We start from the raw sequence: 19,738 nt of genomic DNA, 5'->3' as shown, positions 1-19,738 counted from the left end.
TCTCTGACAGGCACATTTTCGAAAGTGAAATCATCATCTAGCTTTTTCCCCTGAAGAGGTAAACAAACACACACACACACACACACACACACACACACACACACACACACACACAAAACTACTAAATTGTGCTGATGCTGCAGCTTTCCATGAAGATGGCTCATTATCCAACTCCAACAGTTGTGGTTGTTTAGATCACTGTTGATATGTAGTGCGTACTCATTATCACTTGATATCTCACTTTTCCCTTTCAAAACGAATTTTTATCATATTATCAGTCTATTCTTAGTTGTTTCTGGTTCAGTGGGTGTTACACAGTCCAGACGCCATTATTGTGACCACCACCTATGTTCAGTGTCAACAAGCAATAACCACTCAGTCTGCATATGGCAGCACTAGCAATAGCGGGTGTATAAAGTGTGTCACAAGCACGCTTAAAACAGTGTAGTCATTATTGTAATGCTGAAACGGAGCGATTCATCTGACATCCAAAAGCGCATGACCATTGGCTTTTGGCTGAAGGGTGGAACCATTTCCGAAGCAGCTTACTTTGTAAACTCCTTCATGTGCCACTGTGATTAAAGTATACTGTGCATGGCAAAATTTCACTATCCAAAACTGGCACCAAGGCAACTGCAGTGTACCGTGGGGCGTAGATGACGGGTGGAGACAGCTGTGGGAAGGACAAATAGATGTGCAACTGTTCAGCAACTGACTGCTAAATGAACCAAGGGGCTACCAACAGTGTGTCCCAGTGACTGTTCAGTGAATGGTGCTCCATATGGGCCTACACAGCAAGGGTGGACTGCTGTCCAACAGCAATGAAGGTTGGAATTGCACACCAATACCACAGCTAGCCTTTCACTGAATGGCAACAGTTGGCCTTTTCAAGTGAATCACATTTTTATGCTTCACCTGACAGATGACCCTTAGCATCTACAGCATGAAACATCTGAAAGCAAACACCATGCAACAATTGTCAAAAGGGTCCAGGCTAGAGGAAATGAGCATTATTATCTAGGGAATGTTTCCGTTGCATTCCCAGTGTGATGTTGTAATTCTGAAAACCGCAGTGACTCAACACCAGTATGCATCTGTCCTTGGCACAATGGCATCTACCAGCAGGACAATGCAACATGTCACATAACTCGCAGTGTACATGGATGATGTGTAGAGCACCAGGATGAATTTACCAGACTCCCCTGGAAATAGACTCCCTGACTACCCTGATTGGGTTGTTCGTGCCAACCTCAAACGTAGCACAGCTGGCCATGGCTCTGGATTTTGCATGGCTCCACATCCTTGTCAGTATCTTCAAGAACATCATTGGCTCTCTTCCTGTATGTCTCATGTCAGTCCATCATGTAGAAGATGCTTATTCAGGCTTTTGACAGATAGTCACATTATATTTCACCTGTAAACAGACTCAGTGGGGGGAAAAAAGTCATAATTTGATTCTGGCTACAGAAATGTCTAAATGACCTCAGAGGAGGTGTAAGGTTTGTGCAGAACAAAGCAAGACAAGATTTGGGAAAGTGGCAGGAAAAGATACCAGGTCCTTCTGCGAAGAATGTGACATAAGACGTCATTTGCCAAAATGCTTCAAAATTTTTTGTACTGAGATTAATGTAACTGAGTAATTTTCAGTAAAAAAAACATTTTGAAATACTTATGTTTCAGTAACAATAAGTTGTATCTCTGTTTAGGAAATGGAAGACAAAAAAGTTGTTATTGTTGTGAAAACAACACATTTTCATTTCAGCATAAAAAGATGCTCACTAATGTGTGTATATCATAGGAAAAAGACCAATCTCTCAAATGCAGTAAAGAGAATAAGTTCTGTTTAATAGAACCTGCCACACTCTAGTTGCCCATTCCTCAAAGTGTTGAGTGAAATTTGTTTATTCATTTTGTAACTATAGGCAGAATTAATGTTTCACATATCATCAATCAACTCAATATATTGAGGCATTGGGTTGTTGGCAGAGAAAAAGAAGATTGTATGAAAACTTAATGACAATTTTAAAGTCATCCCTCAAATCCAGCCATTCTTGAGATGAGCCGCATAAAAAGGTTTTTACCCAGTTGCGGGTGCCAAAAGGTGGCGGCTGCTGATGCTGATGCTGCTGCTGATGATGATGATGATGACGATAAAGAAGAATAGTCTGTGAAGGTGCTGGAATTAGGTCTTGTGAACTGGGTATGAGATTTTGGTGATAGATAAAAAACATTCTGTGGGCAGTGGGGACAGTATACAATTTTAGTCTATTCAAGTCCAGATGCTGTCACTCTACCTATCGTTCCCTACTATTGAGTTCTGTTGCAGTATATTACTCATGCATGTAGGACATACTATAGTGGTCAATATTGAGAATAGTGACATGTCATTTAGCAGTGACAATGTTTTGATCTTTTTTGCTGGTCGTTTGTGGGGAAAGTGTACATATAGGTCTTGAGGATTTGTGGTCTAGGTTCAAGCAGTTAATTAGAACTTTGGGCTGAAATGGGAGTCAAACAGTGTATACTGCAGAATTTATTGTGCAAAGGCCACTTTGTTTGTACAGAAAGTGCTGTTTTCAGCTGATCGTGCTTGGAGTTGGAAGTTGTTGGTAGGATATAGGTAGCTATGAGTTTATACTCAAGAAGTTAAATGGTGATATGCAGGCATCAGTATAATTGGTCATATTATTTATTCCATTCATTCCTTCGTGCATGCATAAGAAAATAATGAGAAACGGAATTAAGATACCTAAGCAACTGAAGAGAAACAGCTTACACTTTAGCAGCCTATGTGAACAGCTAAAATCTCTTAAGAGTCTTTCATAAAGCTGTGAATAGTATATACTGAAAATTTGTGAAGTACTTCTAATTTCACTCTCCCCAGTCATGGTGTTTTCATAAAATGTTACTTATCTGACTAACTTCTGATGTATCCCTCTGTTCTTTTACTGCATTTTATCACAGTTGTTTAAGTATCCTGAAGCTAAGCTGTTACCAGTATTGTACTTGTTGTTTCTGTTTAAACCAAAACTCCAGTACAAGTACATGTGTAAGTACTTCAAAAATTTGGTTCTTGTCACACTGTCTGCATCTTAAGAGAAGTTTTAAATGCTCAAAGAAGTATGGATTGGAGATGAAAAGAAATGCGAACATTATTTATTCAAGGTGCACTTTAAGATAATGACAGTTTATTGTGTAGCTATCATGCATAAAAATGTTGAAAGTTAATATTTGTTATTTACAGGTCTGTTGTCGTGTTTTGTGATAAAACATGATCCTGCAGTAGTGTACACTCCAGATATGGAAACTCCTATTGACTGTTATGTGAGATTGTTGTTGGCAAATCTTAACTCGAAATCAGCTTTGCAGCGCATGGTTGTGGGACTTGTAGTTGCAGAATGGGCAAGACTTGATCCAGGTTGGTACACAGCAAACATTTTAAATTTTATTCTCTTAAGTGAATTATAGAAATGAGTTCAAAAACACACAAAGCATGAGTTGCATTCTGGAACCAAATATAAACCAGTGCTTCACACATCACTTATGCATCTGCACTATTAACACAGTCTAAATTAGTGATGCATGAAATGACTTGATATCTTACAGAGCCCGGAGCACAGCAAGCTGAAGTTCACATGTTACAGAGAATTGAGCTAGGTGGCACACAGTACACGTGTTCAGGACAGCAGTTGAAATCCCCATCCAGCTATCCTCATTTCAATTTTCTGTGGTTTCCCTACATTGTTTGAAGCAATTGCTAGGATGGTTCCTTCGAAAGGTTGTAGCCAGTTTCCTTCCACAACCAAAGTTTGTGCTCTGTCTTCAGTGACATCATTGTCAATAGGGTGCTGAACCCTAATCTTCCTTTCTTTTTTCTTCATGAGGAGGAACAAAATTAATATCTTCCATATGGGGTGGAGTCAAAACATTTGGAAAATTATGTTCTTAAGTTTCACCAGCAGATTTGTTAGGATGCAAGAATACATTTAATTTTTCTGAAGACGCTCACATAATAAAGCTATTGAACACTAAAATGTTCAAAGTGCTAATCATTTTGCTATACTGAGGGTTCAAAAATTCTTGCTAAAAATTTTTGTCTTCAGTTTTTCTAACATGAAGTAAGCTGTTGTACTTCAAAAATTTCAATGTTTTGAAGTTTTACTTCTACAATAATATGGTGTAAATGATTGAATGAAGTGAAATTTCTGCTTTATTATCTCATAATTAAATAACTTCTCCTCCCAACAAAAATTGTGCTTACGGAAAGGATGTCTGTGTGAGAATTAAGGTTAATTAATTCTTACCTGCATTGTGTAAGTTTATTATTCTTGTGTATTTGCTAATGAAAATACTTCTGGAGTATACAGAAAACCCCAGAATTGTCAAATAAATAACTTTTAATAACGAAAAATGGTGTGCTCATGAAATGAAATGAATTTGACAGGACAAAGTTTGTGGAGCGCTTCCTCTGTATTTGAAATGGAAGTAGTAAACTATGTATGTCACTGTTGATAATTTTGTTTCTGGCCAGAAATGATTGCTTTTGTGACTGGAGAAGTGTTGACTGGAGGGCTGACAGTAACATTCTGTTGTGATCTGAGACAGTGAATACGAATTGTTAAGTGAAATGTTTGTGTGGCTCATTTGTTTGTTTTAAAACACTAATGGTCATCATCAATTTTAATTAAACTGAAATATTACTATCGAACTAATGTGCTTGTAAATACTGATTGTTTAAGAAAGAATGTAACTCGGTGTGTGAAACAGAAAGGTTACAATCAGTGTAACTTTACAGAAGCTCTCCTGCGAACCTTGCAGGACTAGCACTCCTGGAAGAAAGGATATTGCGGAGACATGGCTTAGCCACAGCCTGGGGGATGTTTCCAGAATGAGATTTTCACTCTGCAGCGGAGTGTGCACTTGCCCATGAAAGGCAAAGGTCTCGAGTTTGAGTTTCGGTCCAGCACACAGTTTTGATCTGCATTTTTCAAGCATGAAACGACACCAGTCCACTCTCGCCTCCTTTTGGCTTTCTGTCAGAGAATGTGGCACACACACTCCGCTGCAGAGTGAAAATCTCATTCTGGAAATATCATGGTTATAGAAGTTGTCCTTCCTGTTGTAATGCTGCAAATATAGACAGTAATATTGACAAGAATAGTTATCCATGATTGTTAGGAAAGAAGGATGTTGAATTTGCTATAGAGTTAGGTGGTGCATTGGTTAAGACTCCGGACTCTTATTTGACGCTGCTGTATTCTGTGATGACACAGCATCCAATCATACAGTAGCGTATAGCGGGTTACAGCAGACCTGCCCTGTGAACTACACTTCCTCTGAAGCCCATAAGAAAACAGTCTGCAGCAACACAAATATGAGGGCTATGCTGAAAGTTTTTAGCAGAATGCGTGAAAAAAAATTTATTTGCAAAAAAGTTTACAACCTTTCAAAATACTCTCCATTAGCATGTATACATTTTTCCATTCTCTGAAACCACTTAGAAAATGTCTCAGTCCAAGCTTCTTTTAGGATGTCACTTAGTCCACTCTCGTACGCTGCAATGGCCTCTTCGTCTGATGAAAACTGCCGCCCTTGAATTTTTTCCTTAGTCTTAGGGAACAGAAAAAAGTCACAGGGGGCCAGGTCAGGTGAATAGGGGGGATGAGGTAACACTCGCACTTTTTCCTTCTCCAGAAAGTCCATCGTTCCAGCAGCCCTGTGCGCAGATGCATTGTCGTGATGCAGCAGAAGGTGCCCACTCTTGGACTTTGGATGCTGTGATTTCCATGTGGCGATGACTTTTGGATGACAATCATTCACGTACCATTCAGCATTGACTGTACGACGTGTGTCCAAGGTCACAGAGCTGAGATGCCCAATCTTTGTGAAAAAAGTTGCCACCATCTTTTTTCCAGAGCTCCGACTTCGTCGAACTTTTGTGGGTGGTTCCTCCCCTGGAAAGCACCACACAGAAGACGGTCTCTTCGTTTCAGGGTTATTATGGTAGACCCACGTTTCATCACCTGTGACGATATTGTAGGTGTCTTGGGACTTCCCTCCAATGAATTTTTCGAGCATGAAACGACACCAGTCCACTCTCGCCTCCTTTTGGCTTTCTGTCAGGGAATGTGGCACCCAAAGGGCACATCTCTTTGTAAGGCCTAAGTGACTATGAACGATGGTCTGTGCTGCTGTAGATCCAATATTTAGGGTCACTTCAATGTTGCAAAATGTAAGCTGTGGATCTTCTTTGATCATTTTCCTCACAGCATCAATGTTTTCAGAGTCACAGCTGTTGCTGGCCGACCGGGACAAGGTTCATCTTCAATTGACTGCCGACTCCTCGAAAACTCACGAAACCAATTTCCAACTGTGGCCCTAGAAGGGGAAGCTTCACCAAAACACACAGCAAAGAAGAATGGCATTCTTCGGCACTTAAACCCTTTTCATAATCGTAAAAAATCACGGCATGAAAGTCGCGGTGCGACAGCTCTATCCTGCACCGTCTCTGACTCAGCACTGCCTGTGCTTTCTTACCGTGCTGTGGGGGGGATCACCGCTAGCCAGGGGCTGCGCGCACACGTCGCAAGATCGAAAAACATCACTCTTTCGAATGAAAACAACTCCATTGTCCTCCGCCTTACGGTTTACGGGCTTGTAAAAACTTTCGGCACAGCCCTCGTATGCTAAGTTGTTTACAACTGAATCTCCAGCAGGTACTGCGTGTAGCCAGCATTACCACAAACAGCGTTTACATCACTGCACTACCTTGCCTCTGTGAGTTATGTGCCTCTGCCAGTATCCTTCTGCTGGACAGATATTTTGGTCACCAACCGATTGATCTGCAGTCAGTCCACACTCAGAGTATAACACAGAATGTGCCTAGCTGTTCCTCAGTCGGAGTTCTTTTGTTGTGCATATTATACTCTCCGGGCTCTATGCCAGTCCTGCCTAGTGGTGCATAGTCAAACTCTACTGCAGCTCACCACTTCAAGGACTCCGTCTCGACTCGTCTCCAAGCTTACCCCGTCTCGGGACACAACCATCATGGACTTCGTCCACATATGCTCATTCCTGTGCATTGCCATTGAATGCTCACTAGGACACTACAGTACAACATGAGTGCTTACCCGCTAGGACATTCCAGTGCTTCAGTGATTGACTGTCAAACTGAACCAAGTATGCCAACTCATCATTCTAGGAAACTGATATGTTTTGTTTATTCGACTTGATGAAGTTCCATTGTTGCTGGCTCCCTGGGCACATCAATCATAGTGTGTTGTTCCCCTTGGCCACAAACATTACAGAGGAGATGGCAGTTCAAATTCCTGTACAGCTTTAGATGGTTTCATTCAGTTTTAGCTTGCAATGATATAAAACTTATTTCTTTTCCTAATATTTTGGCCACATTCCTTCCAGCCATCTTCCAGAATGACCCAATAGGTTGTAAGTACTACATGCACTCTGTCATTTTAAACCTGCAGACTGAGTCATTGTGCATGGAACCATAGATACACAAGCACCAGAAACGTCACATTGCTGGCAAAGGAAGATGCATGAATGAATGCTTTGATTATAGATTTATCATTATGAGATGCAGTGTAGCAACATCTTTGCGAGTCTGTTGAAGAGAGTACTGGATACTTCAATTTGTCCTGGATGAATCTGCTATCTCTGTTAACTAATTTCTTTGACAAATGATTTTCAACTGTTTTTTTCACCAGAGTCATAAAAACATAAGTCAATACTACAGTTTTGACATTTTCATGCTGTTTAGAGTGAGCTCCACCACAGCCAGTCTACAGGGCTGCAACAGCTGGGTGCACTTATAGCATTCTGTGCATCATTCATGGACTGTACAAGTTGTCTGCCTTCTGTACAAAAGGCCACACCCACAGTGGATCTTGTAAACCCTGACCTTGCAGAGTATCAAGTCATCATTGATGGAACCCAAAAGTGCAGCTGTCTTCAGTAGAGGGTGATAAACGCTTTAACTTTGTTCTTGATGAAGATCTGACCTATTTGTAACATATTTGTTGCAGAGAGTGCCCAACTGCTTCAGAAACTCCCTTTGAGTGTAGAAGTTTATGCTGCAGACTGCTCTCATCAGCAATGGTATGTGCCCTGTGAACCATTGCTCTGAGGACACTCACTGATTGGGAAGGATGGTAGCACCTATTTGCATGTAAATATAAGTCCATATCAATAGGCTTTGGATGAACTCTTGTCCCAAGGTGCTATCATTTTTGCAACAAATCAAAACATCCAAATTGGAAAGCATTTTTTGATTTCCATTGTAAACTGAATTTTTCATGTGTAGAATTTAGATTGTTTAAAAATCCCTGTAATTTATCATTACCATGGGGCTGCACTCCAAACTTGTCATGTATCTCCAAAATACTGTGGGTTTGAAATAAACAGATTCCAGTAGCTTTTCCTCAAAGTACTCCATAAACAAACTGGCCATCAAGGAATGAAGTAGTACTACCCATGGAGACACATCAGTATGTTCAAAAGTTAATCCATAGATATCCCAACATGAATTTACTGCATAACCACAGATTCCGATCCAATTTCCTTGTCTCTCTCTCTCTCTCTCTCTCTCTCTCTCTCTCTCTCGTCCACCGTTCCAAACAATTATATTTTTAGAGTTTTAACATTCTCTCTTCCTATTAATCTTATGACATATTGGTTGTAAAAGTTAATAACTTTGGTTAAAGGTGTATGAATAACATACACTCAGGATTTTTTCTCTCTCTTTAGGTTCTAGACCATGTCCAGAGGCACTTCGTGCACAATTACTGCAGTGCATATCTGAAGTAGTGTACTTTGATGAAATTGCACTTTCCTTTACACGACTTTTACAAGAAACACGCGACTTCATTGCAATGCTGAAGCACTATAAGCTTCCAATTGATGTTGATGCCTATGGAAAGGTAAGCATAGTTGGCCTCAGTTGTGTTTGATATAAGTATACTACCTGTTGAACAATGGAAAGTCCATGTTTGAATACCAACAATGTCATGCAAAAAGGAGACATTGCTATGTGCTGTGAAGATAACATGTTGAGTTGCAGATAGACGCAATGAGGCCTGATGGAAAGACTGTTACTTACTAGCTTTTGGCCAAAGCGTTCTTCAGAAAAGAGAAGCGCACACATTCATACAAGCAGGCATGTGTCACATACACATGACCGCTACTAGGGTTGCCAACTTTTTACTGGGAAAAGAAGGGATCGAGAAGGAAGGCTACGACTATGCATTTTGAATTCGATTTTTCATATGTAAAGCATTCTATACAGACAAAATAAAAATTCACTGCTACTTGCAGTTTTGCTTTTATAAGCTCGGGGGTGCATTTGTTGTGTAATTCGGTCTATTTACGATTCATTAGGGAAAAAATACTTTTTGCCTCAGCATTTGAACTAGGAATAATTCTTAGTACAAACCAACTACTTTTAGCAAATTTAGAACCTGAACATGTGTGGCTCTCAAGGTACAGAAAACATTAAGCTACCATCTGCTTGCATTCTCGTCTGTGGACAACCCTTGATTCAAAATAATCTTCTGTGCTGCAATGTTCATCATACAGACAATCTTCAATGACATCATCTAACCGAAATGAGTCAGTTACTTCTTGAAAATGCTTAAATTTTAGCTTGGACCATAGACAAAGAGGCATCCAAGATTGTACTGCCATTGGCAAATGATCTTCCCATTTGAAATTCTTGACTATATATGTTTTCAATTAGACTTAAAAGTCCATAAGATTATCTTCAAGGCGTTTTCTGAATCAGTTAACTTATTAAAAACTTTTTTTGCTCCACTACCAGAATATCTCATTCTTTGCTCAGTTTTACTAAACAGAGTCTTGGCTGCATCAAAAGTTTACATTATAGTAACATCAGGCTGTTCTAAACAGTTGGAACATTCTAGAACGACTGCACCAATCTGGAAAAAATGTTGAATAAATGTCCAAGGCTAACTGTCTTTCAGTGTCATTAGAATCACTTAAAAATAACTTCATAGCTTTGGCACGACCATCATACTTCTCATGTGACTTTGAATGGGTTCTCAATTTGTAATGATTCTGACAACTGCTCATATTAAAGAAAGCGCATCTATTTGGTAAATGTAGATGAATTTCACTTCCCCCTACATCTACAAATTCAAAAAAATGACATGAAAATGTACCTTCACTTCGCATCAATGGAGAAGTGACCGTACGGTTCTAGGAACGGTTTACTTGTTCACCATAAGGTTAGAGATAATAGGAAAAGCCGTGGCGTGTCACGCAAAATAAATTGTTTTAACGACCAATGCAAAAGTTGGAAAAATACAGGATGAATTCAAAATGATACAAAAAAAGTTAAAATACAGGATTTCCCGGGAAATACAACTCTAATAACTATTGACTGCCCAAAGTGGACTGAGGTAGCCATCTTGTGTGTGTGAAGTGTGCTTGCAGAGAAATGCACACACATTCACACAAGCAATCATGTCACACACACATGACCACTGCCATATGGCCAAAGTGGCCAGAGAGGGTTGTTGTATGTGTGAGGTGTACTTGCTAGTGTGAATGTGTGTGCATTTCTCTTTTCTGAAGAAGGCTTTGGCTGAAAGCTAATATGTAACAGTCTTTTCATCATGGCTGTCTGCAGTTCAATGTGCCATCTTTACAGTAACTAGCAATCTATCCTTTTCATATTATTATTGTAGTACCTATTGGTAACATATGAAAATTTGTACACAAAAGAATTACAGACATATATGTGTATAATATGAAAATATGTGCCAGACTGAGACTCGAAACTAGATTTCCCACTTATCACGAGCAGTCACCTGAACGCCTTTGGGACCAACCCGAACTTCCATATGTTACACAGTCTATATCCCTCTTTATGTCCCTATGACATAGTCTCCTACATTGATCACTAAATGCTTGCAGTTATACAGTACTTTGTATTCCCGCACTAGTGAGAATCAGATTGTGACAAATTGAGACCTTTGATTTTATTGTCTTTTGCCCACCTTGGCATGTAATATTTACTTGCAGGTAAAGTAAATATTACAGGCTGAGGTGGAGGAAAGACAATAAAGTCACAGGTCTCAATTTGTCGTAGTCTCATTCTCACTTGTATGGGAATACAGAGAATATCTGCAAGCATTTAGTGATGAATGTAGGAGACTGTGGCATTGAGATGTAGATTGTATGACATGTTGAAATTCAGGTCATTCCGGCATGCGTGCACAGATAGCCAAACGGTTAAGGTGACCACTTGCGATAAGCAGGAAATCCAGATTTGAATCCCTTTCTGCCACAATTTTTCACATGTTATCAATAGGTAGTATGCACATCTGTACCTAACACAGCTAAAGCCAAGTTATTCACCACTACCAAATTCTATTCTGATATTCAGTAAAATATTGTTTACATAAATGTATGTCATCAGTATGATTGTCAGGTGTTGAGCGGTTCAATTTCCAACAGTTTTGGACTATTTGAAACAGATAAGAACCAGTTGAACTTCATTTTCCAGTTTTTGAAAGGATTCGAATCAGTGATAATGCCTCAGATTCTAGAGAGTCTTAATTTGGGTTAATTTCCCCAATTTTAACTTTCTGCTTCCAGTCCTGCTGGCTTAGACGAACATTACATATAATTGTAGAAATGATCTTTAGAAAAATAATGTGAGAAAGAAAGATGCTGTAATTATTATGTTCACTGGCTACAATAAATCTAAGCAGTAAGTGCAACCTGACTAATCAGACTTAAATGGATTTGTCTCACCACTTGCACTATTGTAATGAATTGTAAACACTAACAAGAATTAGGCAAATGTTTTCTCTATAATTATTGTTGAGTAGTCCTCCTAGGTGGATGTACAGTAGCCCTCAACTACCTCATTTGGTACTAAGAATGGAAAATCCAGGATGGAATGTAACGGTATAATGAAAAGGATAGTTGCTACTCGCCAGTTAGTGGAGATGCTAAGTCGCAGAAAGACATAACAAAAAGACTGTTGGAAAGTTAGCTTTTGGCCAACAAGGTCTTTCTCAAAAGTAGACAACATACACACAATCCAGACTAACACCAGCTGACAGAGTGTGGTCTTGTGTGTGTGAGTTGCATTTGCATGAGTGTGTGCGTGTGTGTACGTTGTGTACTTTTGACAAAGTCCTTGTTGGCCAAAACCTAACTTTTCGACAATCTTCTTGTTGTGCCTTTCTGCAACCCAGCATCTTTACTATTGGTGAGTAGAAACTATCTTTTTCATTATATTGTTACATTTAATTTGGTACTAAGTTGTACTGAGCTATAGCTCACTGCTCTCTGCCAAGAAGTGTACTACCCCCTGGGGGGGGGGGGGGGGGGGGGGGAATCGAAGCTATGTCAGTAAGTGAAGTAAAGAAAATAGTTAGCTTGGGAATCAGTGTAAATGCTGATTTATGGCAACACTTACCTTTCAAAACTAGTTGTTTAAAACAGTGTGATTTCATAGCTCAAGAGGATTCCATTCCTTTACAATAATTATACAAGCCAAAATGTTTTAAGATTTAGATCGTTGTAATTATGGGTGTGTATTCTTAAACTTCTTGACCTCGTTATACTTTTATGGTAATGAAAAGACGTTGGTGAAAAATATATAATAGAAGGAGTGAGTTGTAACAACTCACCATATAGTTGACATGTTGAGTCGTCATTAAGTGCATAAACAAGACGGAGAATTTGCAGGTGAATCCTCCTTCAGAGGCAGGAGAATACATATACACACACATACATCTGCATAGCTACAGTCAACTGGAGTACTGTAGCCACAAAGGTTGTGCAGTTATTCCTTGTGGCACTGCTGTTGTGGCATGAAACGATTAAATTTTGGCATCTGCTGAGAACTTGCATCCTTAAATATCCAATCAAACTTGGCTTAAGTCACTCCCTCAACCCAATGCCATGATACAGGAGAAACAGGTGCCTCAATCTTCATATGTAGGTGGAACATTTCTCCTGAAATGGCATCCAACCTTCATCTCGTATAACAGATTCTCTCCTCAACAATAGTGTGACTGGCCTTCTCCATCATCTTCTGTGCAGTGGCAGTCTTAATAAAATGTGTCACTCTGGCAAATTTTGGTGTTATGCCATGGTCCCGATATATCCTAAAAAATTTAAAGAACCTAAAAGTTTTTCTCTCTTACCACGTAGCTTGTCGAAACTTATTGTGTGTGAGGCCATCTCCTCCCCATAAAGACATTTAATATGAAATTTAAAATTTTCCTGGTGAATTAAATGTTTGAAGAGATTTTGGGATTGTAGCTGGTAATTGTCAACTTCACTCTGCGACATTTAAACTACACGTGTCATTAGAATCACTTAAAAATAACTTCATAGATTTGGCACGACCAACATACTTCTCATGTGACTTTTAATGGGTTCCCAATTTGTAATGATTCTGACAACTGCTCATATTAAAGAAAGTGCATCTATTTGGTAAATGTAGATGAATTTCACTTCCCCCTACATCTACAAATTCAAAAAATGACATGAAAAAGTACCTTCACTTCGCATCAATGGAGAAGTGACCATACAGTTCTAGGAACAGTTTACTTGTTCACCATAAGGTTAGAGATAATAGGAAAAGCCGTGGCGTGTCACGCAAAATAAATTGTTTTAACGACCAATGCAAAAGTTGGAAAAATACAGGATGAATTCAAAATGATACAAAAAAAGTCAAAATACAGGATTTCCTGGGAAATACAACTCTAATAACTATTGACTGCCCAAAGTGGACTGAGGTAGCCATCTTGTGTGTGTGAAGTGTGCTTGCAGAGAAATGCACACACATTCACACAAGCAAGCATGTCACACACACATGACCACTGCCATATGGCCAAAGTGGCCAGAGAGGGTTGTTGTATATATATATGTATATATATTAATGATATGAATATAATAGAGGGAAACATTCCACGTGGGAAAAATATATTTAAAAAGAAAGATGATGAGACTTACCCAACAAAAGCGCTGGCAGGTCGATAGACACACAAATAAACACAAACATACACACAAAACTCTAGCTTTCGCAACCAACGGTTGCCTCGTCAGGAAAGAGGGAAGGAGAAGGAAAGACAAAAGGATATGGGTTTTAAGGGAGAGGGTAAGGAGTCATTCCAATCCCGGGAGCGGAAAGACTTACCCTAGGGGGAAAAAAGGACAGGTATACACTCGCACACACACACATATCCATCCATACATACAAGACACAAGCAGACATTTGTAAAGGCCTTTACAAATGTCTGCTTGTGTCTTGTATGTATGGATGGATATGTGTGTGTGTGCGAGTGTATACCTGTCCTTTTTTCCCCCTAGGGTAAGTCTTTCCGCTCCCGGGATTGGAATGACTCCTTACCCTCTCCCTTAAAACCCATATCCTTTTGTCTTTCCTTCTCCTTCCCTCTTTCCTGACGAGGCAACCGTTGGTTGCGAAAGCTAGAGTTTTGTGTGTATGTTTGTGTTTATTTGTGTGTCTATCGACCTGCCAGCGCTTTTGTTGGGTAAGTCTCATCATCTTTCTTTATATATATATATATATATATATATATATATATATATATGTGTGTGTGTGTGTGTGTGTGTGTGTGTGTGTGTGTGTTTTCTATAAACTCTGAAAAAGGCGCCATACAAACTCTGTCTTGTTATTGCATTTATCAACAACTTGATGCCACAACTAAATGGGACACTGTTATTTTTATTCCTTCCATAATTAATTATACTATTGATCATTTAAATAACATAATATGCATTATAGAAACCATAAGTATATCAATATTGTCAATGCATTGAAAATTTGGTGAAGTTGCTTGACATGTTACTGACTGTGCAGGTACTGATTTTGGAGCAGATTCAGCAACTCAGTGGACCAGTATCGCAGCAACTACTGTCTTCCCACAAGCTTAAGCCAAAGGTTGCAGAAAGTCTAGAGGAACGCCGAAGAGCAATACAAGCAGCTGTTTCTCAGACAAGCTCCGATCAAACACTGCTAAGTACCTCGTGAGTGCTATATAGTTTCTTGCTCCCCTATACTTGTTACAGGAAACACGTTTCATTTAGTTCTGTGAAATGAGTGATTCTTTGAACAATTTTGTGTTTAGCATTGTAGAGATGATAAACACACAATTTCTAGAGATGATAAACACGTAATTTCTTTAATGTGTTGTAGATGTAAAAACTATGAAGTGCTGGTTAACAGAGAAGGAAGTATTTAAGACATTTTGTGGATTATAATCGGTGTGGTTTAATACAGTTGTTCAACAAGGATTTGCACATCATGTAAAGATATAAACATTAGACATACCAGTTTAAGTGGAATTTGCTTAATATACTTTTTCATAAATTTGTTTTATTTGGTCTTTGATGCTTTTCAAGAGCAACTGCCAGTCTAACTTGTCTTGACCAAATTTGCTCTGTCAGGTTTTCTTTAAACATTCTTCACTATTTGTGTTGTTAGAGGCTCACTCGGGGAGTCATTAACCAAACTCCACAATTCTGTTTTTTAAATAGAGAACAAATTGTTGATAAATTAATTAATATTTATTTTTTCTACCAGTAGTGGAAAAAGTAGCTATATGAATTTTTTCATGCTTACTATCACTTTGATTCACCCTCTTTCATATACAGTGTTCCCATTTTGAAGCAAGTCATCTTTATCATTTCAGTTCTCATGTTAATACACTGTAGTACCAAAGAAGCTGGCATAGGCATCCATGTTCAAATACAGAGATACGTAAACAGGCAGAATACGAGGCTGAGGTCGGCAACGCCTTTATAAGACAACAAATGACTGGTGCAGTTGTTAGATCGGTTACTGCTGCTACAATGGCAGGTTATCAAGATTTAAGCGAGTTTTAACGTGGTATTATAGTTGGCGCACGAGCGATGGAACACAGCATCTCCGAGGTAGCAATGAAGTAGGGATTTTCCCATGCGACCATTTCACGAATGTTCTGCGAATGTCAGGAATCCAGTAAAATGTCAAATCTGTGACACCACTGTGGATGGAAAAGGACCAACAATGACTGAAGAGGATTATTCAACGTGACACAAGTACAACCTTTCCACAAATTGCCGCAGATTTCAATGCTGGGCCATCAACAAGTGTCAGCGTGCGAACCATTCAACAAAACATCATCAATATCGGCTTTTGGAGTTGGAGGCCCACTGGTCCCTTGATGACTGCACAACACAAAGCTTTATGCTTCATTTGGGCCCATCAACATCAACAATGGACTGTTGATGACTGGAAACATGTTGCCTAGTTGGAAGAGTCTCGTTTCCGATTGTATAAAGCGGATGGACATGTACGAGTATGGAGATGACCTCTTGAATCCATGGTCCCTACATTTCAGCAGGGGACTGTTCAAACTGGTGGAGGCTCTGTAATGGTGTGAGGGATATGCAGTTGGAGTGATATGGGACCCCTGATACGTCTAGATACGACTCTGTGACAGGTAATACGTACGTAAGCATCCTGTCTTATCACCTGCATCGATTCATGTCCATTGTGAATAGCCATGGAATTTACAGCAGGACAATGTGACACCCCACACGTCCAGAATTGCTACAGAGTGGCTCCAGGAACACCCTTCTGAGTTTAAACGCTTCCACTGGCCACCAAACTCCCCAGACATGACTATTATTGGGCATATCTGGGGTGCCTTGCAATGTACTGTTCAGAAGAGATCTCTACCCCCTCGTACTCTTAAAGATTTATGCACTGCCCTACAGGATTCATGGTATCAGTTCCCTCCAGCACTACTTCAGACATTAATAGAGTCCATGCAACGAAATGTTGCAGCACTTTTGCACGCTTTCGGGGGTCCTACACTATATTAGGCACGTGTACCAGTTTCTTTGGCTCTTCATAGTATATTCATTTTCTTTTTACTTATTACAAATATTTATCTAATTTAGCATTTTATACTCTGAGACTGAAAGTTCTCAAACATATCATTGAGTATTTCCAGTTCTTGCAGATCATTCTAGATCATATTTCAAAAGCATCAGAGTTCCAATTCTAAAAATCTAAAAAAAAATTTACAAACATTCCTATAACATTTAAGAAATGCAAGAACCTCCTTAGATTAATTTCCAGAACATTTGGAAACAGTATATGTATTTTCTGAAATTTACATATTTTCAAATAGTTCTTCACTTCAGTATTTTTACATAAAAAAAAAAAAATACATACTCACCATTTAAATCGTGTAAGAGTGGAACAGAGAACTTTGATTTTAACTACTTCTCACCCTCACAACTTACCCAACATCCAAATACTACTTTATTATTAGATATATCAATTTAATACAACATGAAAACATAAAAAGTTAACTGATACATAGATACATTGCCTGACAAAAATCTCAAGCATGTGGAAGACATGGTTGAATGTCTGTGAAACTTTGTACACATGCACACCATCAGTGGGTATGTATATGACTGGAGTTGCAGTTCTCTGTAACAGGTAGAAATAACCGCAAGAGTGCTCTAGTGTTGTACATCACAGCTCAGATGGCAGTGTTTGGTATGGTGTCCTCCTCAGGGGCTCAGCATTCATTTGCTGAGTGCGGGCTTTGTGACCCTGGGGTTCCTGCGCTGGGGACTGGTCAGTGCCACCAGTCTCCTGTCTGGGCATGCTTCAGCGACCACTGTGAGGCATGGCAGTGGAACATCGTGTGTCTCAGGGAACGGGGATCTTGGCTTGACCGACTGGATCGCAAGGATGGAATAAACGTCTGGGCACGTGGCGCTCTGTCTTAAGTGGACCCTTATTTCCCTAGCTGCTCGTGGGACTGAAGTGGATCCTCTGAAATCTTCTTTTCCTCCTCCCAGTGGAATGGTTAGGCCGCTGGAAGGTACTAACACCCCAATTAATAAGAGGGCTTAGCCAGCCCTGCGGTGCGAGAGTAAGGCAGCACACAGCAGTAAAGAGTAACAGAACACAGGCTAGTAATCAGAATGGCTTATTAATAATAAAAAGGAAAGAAGGTAGTTTCAAGGTCTTGCCTTTTTACATCTAGAAGGGCTTAGAAGGAATTGCCGGGACTTTAAAATCTGTAAAGCGATTACAAAATGGGACGCTGTTGGTTTAAACATATGGTTCCCAACAAGCTGTTAACCTACAGAGTGCCAAGTGCCTGCGCAAATATGTCATCGATTCAGAGCTCCACAGCTCTGAACTTCAGCAAAGGTGTTACATCATTTAGGGACCTCATTGATGAACCACTCGAAAAACTGAAGAGTGAGTGGGCTCCAGAGGGAATTGCGGATGTTCAGAACATTATGAAAAGGGTGGATGGAAATCTGGTGAAATCTGACTCCTTCGTTCTTACCTTCAACACCCATAAACTCCCAGATCACGTCAAGCAGGCTTTCTTCGCCTAAACATACGGCCATATGTCCCAAACCCAATGCGCTGTTTTAAATGCCAGCATTTTTTGCATACAGCCCTCGGGTGTAAAGGAGAAGTGACATGTGGCAACTATGGTAAGGCCACTCATGAAGGAGTTGGTTGCTTGTTTCCAGCTAAATGTATCAATTGCTCTGGACAAACTCTGTTTGGAGTAGGGATTGCAGTATCTTTCTAGAGGAATGCAAGGTACAGGAAATAAAAACAACTAAGTGTATCTCCTGTGGTGAGGCCAAAAACATTTAAAAGTCCATACAGCCTTTTACGTTTGCTACATCTTTTGCGACCATTCTTCAGAAGCCAATTCGGAAATCTGATGCCTCTATGCAAACGGAGGTGGTGACTGATGGCACAAACACTTGCACATGTCAGTACACTTGCAAGGCAGCAAATGTTCCAACACCTGTAGCCCCCCCCCCTCCCCCCAACAACAGCACAACAGCAGACAAAGGTGCAGTGGCCAACTCGAGTGAGCCCCAGGCACTGCCTGAGCCTGTTCAGTAGCCCAGGACAGCCATTACCACTCCTCCTCCGGCTCAAGCAAAGCCCACAAAACTGCGAAAAGCTACTGTAAAGCAGCAACAGCAAGTGAAGTCAAGTGGTAAACCATCCAACCATGTCGATCTGATTCTACATGATGCTTCATCTGACTCTTCCCCAGAGCTGATGGAATTTGAGGGATGTGTGGGGGCATTCTCGACCCAAACTGCCCCTCCACCTGCTCCAGTTTCCACACCCCAGTGGAGAGACAGGATGAACATGCTACCCCCGTGAGAGGGGGTTCCCATACTTCAATGGAATTTGCAGGGGTTCAGGACACACGTGGAGAAACTTTGTCTACTATCTCAGGGTAGACCACTGTGTCTGTCTCTCCAGGAGACTTTTTTTCATCAATCATACACCCCTGAGCTTTCAGGCTATGTCCTCCACAAGAGGACGACCTGAGTGGAGGAGAGAGAGAGAGAGAGAGAGAGAGAGAGAGAGAGAGAGAGACCACGAATTTACAAGCAGTTGCCATATCAGTGCACTTGCGTCATCTATTGACAGTATGTTGCCTTTATATGCTGCCACGTGATGGGCTTGACAAAGAGGCTCTCAGTGACCATCTTACACAGCTCCCCCACCCCGTCATCCTCTGGAGTGATTTAAATGCACACAAGGTACTCTGGGGCTCTGCAACTACCTGTCCCCTGAGGGAGAGCAGTTGAGAGGCTTCTTACATCATCATGTGTGAATCTGCTAAATAGGGGACAGAGCACGCACTTTTACACT

The 19,738-nt window shown here is 40.2% G+C and overlaps 1 protein-coding gene across 1 annotated transcript in view; it reads left to right on the top strand.

The window, feature by feature from the left end:
- LOC126161983 (TATA-binding protein-associated factor 172) overlaps window positions 1-19,738 on the top strand; it is a 300,940-nt gene that overhangs the window by 87,225 nt on the left and 193,977 nt on the right. The window contains exons 14-16 of the mRNA XM_049918182.1: window positions 3,245-3,418; window positions 8,764-8,936; window positions 14,885-15,051. Of these exons, the coding sequence (XP_049774139.1) occupies window positions 3,245-3,418; window positions 8,764-8,936; window positions 14,885-15,051 (514 nt within the window). The remainder of the gene's footprint in view (window positions 1-3,244; window positions 3,419-8,763; window positions 8,937-14,884; window positions 15,052-19,738) is intronic.

This window comes from Schistocerca cancellata, chromosome 2 (assembly GCF_023864275.1).
Source record: "Schistocerca cancellata isolate TAMUIC-IGC-003103 chromosome 2, iqSchCanc2.1, whole genome shotgun sequence".
Lineage (NCBI taxonomy): Eukaryota > Metazoa > Arthropoda > Insecta > Orthoptera > Acrididae > Schistocerca > Schistocerca cancellata.
This window is presented reverse-complemented; position numbering and strand designations above follow the sequence as displayed.